We start from the raw sequence: 6,000 nt of genomic DNA, 5'->3' as shown, positions 1-6,000 counted from the left end.
TAATGCATTCATTATACTTGTGTCCAAGTTTCTAAGGAATATGCAAAAAAAACCCAAACAGATAAAGATGTTCAACTATTTCCTTCTGTCAAGGCTTTGATTATGTGCATCAGTCTTCCTGTAGATATTTGGTGAGAACACTTCCCAAGATTAACTGCGTTTATACTCATCTACCCTAAGTGCTCAGAAACTATACTGAAAGTAGATTAGCACTTAAAATATAAAACCGCTCTTCATTCATTAATAGACCACAATGGCAAGAGATTCACTTTGAATCCTGTTCTAAGAACTTCACTGTGTGTTCTTGCAAGAATACACACCTAAAGACTTTGTTTGCTTTGGAAGACACCGAGCCTTAAATTTTAGGTACAATAAGGTATTGAATCTGTCCCTAATGTTTGTGCAGATTTACTACTGCACAGAATGACCAAATCAAAACTATGGGTGACCATAACCTTATGATGATGGTCCTAAAAATATCCTTCCTCTGTAGTTAATCAAGTCTGACACATACTTAACGTGTGCATACATATTACACGGAAATGTGGCAAAGAAAAAAGTAAAACCCGGACACTTGAAATTCATTTTCTTTGGAAAATTTAAGCTAAGGAAGTCACTTATGTATGTAATAATTGCAGTTAGTTCTATGTACTGATTTGAGAAAGAAAGAAGAAATTACTATTGTGCAGAATTCTATAACATGCTTTCGTGTATAAGGACAAATGACAATTTTATTAAGATAAAAAAGCTTTAATACTTTTAAATTTATAAGATTTAGCATAAAATATTTGCTACAGACATGCTACAATAACATATATGTTCAAAAAGTTTTCAGTGCTTTCAAAGTTCAGCATTTTGGCAAAAAAATCTGTAAATACTTCAAAAGTTGGTTATCATAATACTGATATAAAATACTTCATGCAGAGTAAGGTCAGGTGCATAGAATACAATAAGAAATAAAACACTGTGTAAACATTTAAACATATTTAAAGTATAATTTTCATTAGATAACATGCAAATACTGCAATATTTTAAATGGCACTTAAATATAGATAATGAGATTCTTTATAAATTTGCATCTAATACCAGATTCTGAAATATACAAAACTATAAAAAGAACACATTTCTTCATTTCTTCAGGTACTTCAGGTATAGAGCTTGATTGTCATTTCAAAAGCACTGAGCCCAACGTCCCATGAATCTTCACTAGTCCAAGTAAAGATGTCTATCGAAATAGGCTCAGAATTAGTTAGTCTCCTTCATAATAAAATATGAATGTGTATTTACATGAGAATAAACTCGTATTTTTGGTAAGGTAATGAAGTAGCAGCAATTTGTTTCTTCAAAAAATGATGCTTAGGACAGGCACGTACATTTTGTAGTCACTGATATTCGTCTGAATAATACAAAGTTAACATTTTTCAATAAACTCAAAACACTTTGTTCACTGCTGAAAAGAACACTGAGAACCTTCGCACAGAGAGAGATCCATAAAGTCAGAACCTTCCAATGTACGTTTGTGTTACAAAGTCAATGGAAAATGATCTAATTGTGCTGAAACACTTTGGTAGTAAGGAATAAAAGAATCACATTTCAGCTTATTCCACATACCCTTCATTCTTCGGTGAGAAATACCAGTACAGCAAGTCTTCTACAGTTTTTGTTTTCCGGTTCAGTGATCAACAATTCTCAATGTTCTCCACAATGTAAAACACTTTGATACTTGTGTATGTTTGCTTTGTAGCTATATGTAATACATTAATTTTAGCAAGGTAAATGAAAAACTGATGAACAGGCAGTGCAATACAGGCCCCACTTTAACAGAAGGAGAAGAGATACTAAATGAAACTTGTACTTGAGATGCAATTAGGGCTGACAGAGGTACGTGTGATGCTAATGTTGGACTGTCTGAATTGATCAATGACTCTATCTTTTCTGCTTCTTTATTGCAGGCTTCAATCTAGGAAGAAAAAAGTTATTGTTTCTCTTCTTGTCATGTAACATGGCAATGCAAACATCTTACTGGTGACAGAAAAATTCAGAAAGAAAAGTTTTTAATTATTGCAATCAGCGTGTAAGGTTTGTAACAATGATTCAGTGTAGCCGCTAAGAAAGACATGGAGCTCTCATCATAGGCTTTGCTACTGGAAAACTACTGTGGAAGCAACAGAGGAAGAAGGAAGCTCCATACAAATTATCAAGGGTGACACGTTTTGAATGTTGACACCAAAAAGCTCAGAGTAAATTAAAACTAGAAGTAACTGAGAACTTCCACACTGAGCAAGACAGTGCCTTGAAATCTGCAACTGGAAAATCAGGATTTTATACTTAATGGGCTTTTTTTCCTCCAGTCAGGGAAAGCTGATTTCTTTTACGGGAAAGGAAGAAAAAAAAGAAAAGGAAATAAAAGCAAAGCCTGAGGGAACTGAGATGTAAGATCATTTGCTTTTAATTCCCCCACTGACGAAATAATAAATTCATATTAGAATTGCTTTTTCCATCTTGCCTTCTACTGTATCCCAGGAATAAATTCAGTATTAATGATCTGTAGCAGCCTCAAGGGCTGCTTCCTGTAAATTTGTGTTTTCACAGACTTAGTGCCTGGAGGCCCAAAGCTCTGAATGTTGAGGAGCCGTCCTGATGTGTTAGTTTCACAAAGACAGGATCGAATAGCCTGCTGGTTCTGTGGTTTCTTCCTCTCTTTTTTAACGTTTTAAGAAAAATATTTTAAAATGAAATGCTTTTATTAATGATGCTGTATATTTTACAAGTGCTGCTCCAAAAGTAATGCCTCCCATTTTGTTATGTTGGCCCAAAACATCAGGGGCAGGTGTTGGTTGTATGGCAATAGAGGCTGAACCTTCCTGCCAGTATTCCATTGCATTTTGTTGCCGTTCAAAGGCAGCAGCAGAGGGTCAGTCTGACAAAATGGAGTCTGACATGGCAATGCCCGTGAAGCAAAAGCGTGCCACTGAAATCCTCCATGCAGAAAATGTTGTGCCCATTGCTATTTACTGAAAGTTTCTGGAGACCAAGCAGTGGATGTGAGCACAGTGAGGTGCTGGGTGGTGCGTTTCAGCAGTGGTAACAGTGGGTCATCTCCACTGGTGTAGAATTTTATGAATGACGCATGCAGACTCTTGTTCACTGCTGGTGAAAATGCACAGCTAATAGTGATAACTGCATTGAAAAATAGTGTTTTATAGATGAGAATTTGCTCTATCAAATACTGTGATTGTGATCTTTGTTGTAGTTTCCACGGAAATAAATAGGAGGTATTAATTTCTGAGCAACTTCTGTATGTGCAGCCCAAGACAATTCCTCTTCACTCAGTGTGAAGAGATGGACAAGGCCCAAGACCTTATTTCCTAAGTACTGGTAACATTCAGAGTTATTTCTGTTACAGGAGATAAACATCGTTGGAGCAGAACTGGACATAACAGCTGTTTGCTCCAGTAGCAAAATACCTACAGTGTTTCTGTCTGAGAAACAAATGGCCTATTTGATACTGCAGCTTGCAGGAATTTATGACGTTTTATACACTGATAACTTCAGACCAACCCATAAGCAATTCTGACGATGCAGAATTAGATTGTAGAAATGAAAAAGAAACAGGAAGCAGATATTAATATAAAATAGCAAAAAAATCCCAAACTAACAAAAACAACAACAAAAAACACAGCCAAAAGCAACCAGCCTAAATTGTTTGAATAGTAAAAGATGAGAGACTGTAGACAGATTTCTCTTTTCCCCCTTCCTTTTCAAAGCTAAATCTTCACTTTTCAACTAGAGCACATTGATATGTAAGGCAACAGAATGAACCAGTCAGAGCAACTGTTGTGGCTTCAACTGAGATAATTTTCTTCAGTCACCAGTATCATGCTGGGTTTTTTTTGTCTTTAGGAGAAAAAAAAATGTTGATAACACACGAAAGTTTTAGCTGTTGCAGAGCAATGCTGTACATAGCCAAGGTCATTTCAGTTTCTTGGCTTCTCGTACTGCCCTGCCAGCATGGAGGCTGGGGTGCACGAGGAGCTGGGAAGGGACAGAACCAGGACAGCTAAGCTGGCCAAAGGGATGTTCCATACCACATGGTATCATGTAGAACTATAAAACTAGGAGGGATTGGCTGCAGGGGGCAGCTGCTACACGGTGGCTGGCTGGGCATTGGTTAGTGGGTGGGGAGCAATTGGGTTGTGTATCACTTGTTGAGTAAACATATAATTTCATATGTTCATTATTATCATTATTACTATTTCCTTTTTTCGTCTTAGAAAATAGTCTTTATCTCAACCTGTGAGTTACACTTTCTTTCCCCAGTTCTCTTCCCCCATCCCACTGAGGCGAGGGAGTGAGCAAATGCTGTGGGGTGCTTTGCTGCCCGCTGGGTGAAACCACAAAAGCATCCCAACAGGACTTCATTATAACATGCTGTCAGCAGGGCAAAACAAGACTATTAGGAACAACTATGAAATGGCAAGGAGTTTTGTTCCTTTTAATAGGAAGAAGATATCCTCGTTGGTCTTGCACAGGTTAACAAATTAAAAATGAAGCAACAGCTCCACGATAATAAAAATGCAATGCACAGCCAGAGTCTTGCTGCTTCTGCTCTAAGGCATTCCTAAGAAAAGACTACAAGAATTTTGATCTGCATTTGCTGGTTTACACTTAGACTTTAGTACTGTGAGCTTTTGACTCTTATTTGCTACCATGAATGACATAGCATGCTGGACAGCTTATTTTAATTGCATTATTTCATTTTTAAGGATACAACAGCGTTTTGGGATATCCTTGGGATATCCTATATCTCAGAATATAGTATCAATAAATCCTCTTTGGTAAGAGCTACTACTTTACATCAAGATAGGCACAATATGTTACTGTGATACCAGTACACAGATGTGCTTCAGTCTAATATTTACTTGTATGCCCACCTACTTCTAACCCTGACACCAGACACAGAGGAGTGCCATTTCATGCAAAAATCCACTTATTACACAATATTAATTTAAGATGTCCTTCACTGATAAGTATATTTTCTGCTGTTTTAGTCATAAAAAGTTGAAGGTTCTGCATTTATTCACTGTAAAAGAAAAACTGTGTTATTGCATCACTGGCCTTCTGTAGCCTCACCTGTTTAATTATCCACACTCAAAAGCCTCTTAGCAGGACAGCAAGATTCTCAAAGCATGTTTTACCATTTGCAATCAAGTCACTACAGAAATCCCCATGTATTCAACACACAGAAAAACAATTTTAAAATGGCTATATTGAAAATAATGAAGTATGTACATACTAAAATGATGTAAATCCATGTTGGGTAAATAAGAATATAACCTACCTGCAATGGTTTGGGTTTCTGATCCACAGGAATGATGAGAATCACAATTTCAGATTCTATGCTTAAATATCCAAACACATCACACTGTGGCACGGAAATATGCAGGCGGAGCTTTTCAAGTATGTCAAGTACAGTTATAGGCTTTTTATTTGTTACCTGGAAAAAACCAAAGCACTTCATGGATGATTTTATGCAAAATTATATTATCATTTCTCTCAGACAGGTCCTGTGGGCATTTGCTCCCTAAGCAAGTAGAGAACTTAATTTGGTTCTCATTAGTTTGGCTCCCTGCTGCCTCTCCCCTTTTGGAGTAAGAGAGCTTTTAACTTCCCATGCTTAGGTTACTTTCATGCTTTGCACCATTCTCCTGCTCCACCTTTTTTTTTTTTTCCCTGTGTTCTTATAATAGCTAATTAGACAAACAGAATCATAGGTGTTGGAAGGGACCTCTAGAGATCATTTAGTCCAGAACTGGACACAGTACTCCAGTTGTGGCCTTACCACAGCAGAGGGGGATGATAACCTCCCTCAACCTGCTGGCCACACTCTTTTTAATGCAGCCTAGAATATCACTGGCATTCTTGGCCAGAAGAACACCTTGACTCACAGCCAGCCCGTTGTCTGTAAGGAAACCCAGGACTTTGTCTGCAGAACTCCTT

At 37.3% G+C, this 6,000-nt stretch overlaps 1 protein-coding gene across 1 annotated transcript in view; it reads right to left on the bottom strand.

The window, feature by feature from the left end:
- Positions 1-713: 713 nt before the first annotated feature.
- Positions 714-6,000, bottom strand: part of RECK (reversion inducing cysteine rich protein with kazal motifs) — a 36,033-nt gene continuing 30,746 nt past the window's right edge. Inside the window, exons 17-18 of the mRNA XM_031552716.1 lie at positions 5,342-5,497; positions 714-1,960 (exon numbers count right to left, since the gene is read on the bottom strand). Coding sequence (XP_031408576.1) covers positions 1,745-1,960; positions 5,342-5,497 — 372 coding nt within the window. The 3' untranslated portion in view covers positions 714-1,744. The remainder of the gene's footprint in view (positions 1,961-5,341; positions 5,498-6,000) is intronic.

Source organism: Meleagris gallopavo, chromosome 3, assembly GCF_000146605.3.
Source record: "Meleagris gallopavo isolate NT-WF06-2002-E0010 breed Aviagen turkey brand Nicholas breeding stock chromosome 3, Turkey_5.1, whole genome shotgun sequence".
Classification (NCBI taxonomy): Eukaryota; Metazoa; Chordata; class Aves; order Galliformes; family Phasianidae; genus Meleagris; species Meleagris gallopavo.
The sequence above is the reverse complement of the archived record's forward strand: the minus strand, read 5'-3'. Positions and strand labels throughout refer to the sequence as shown.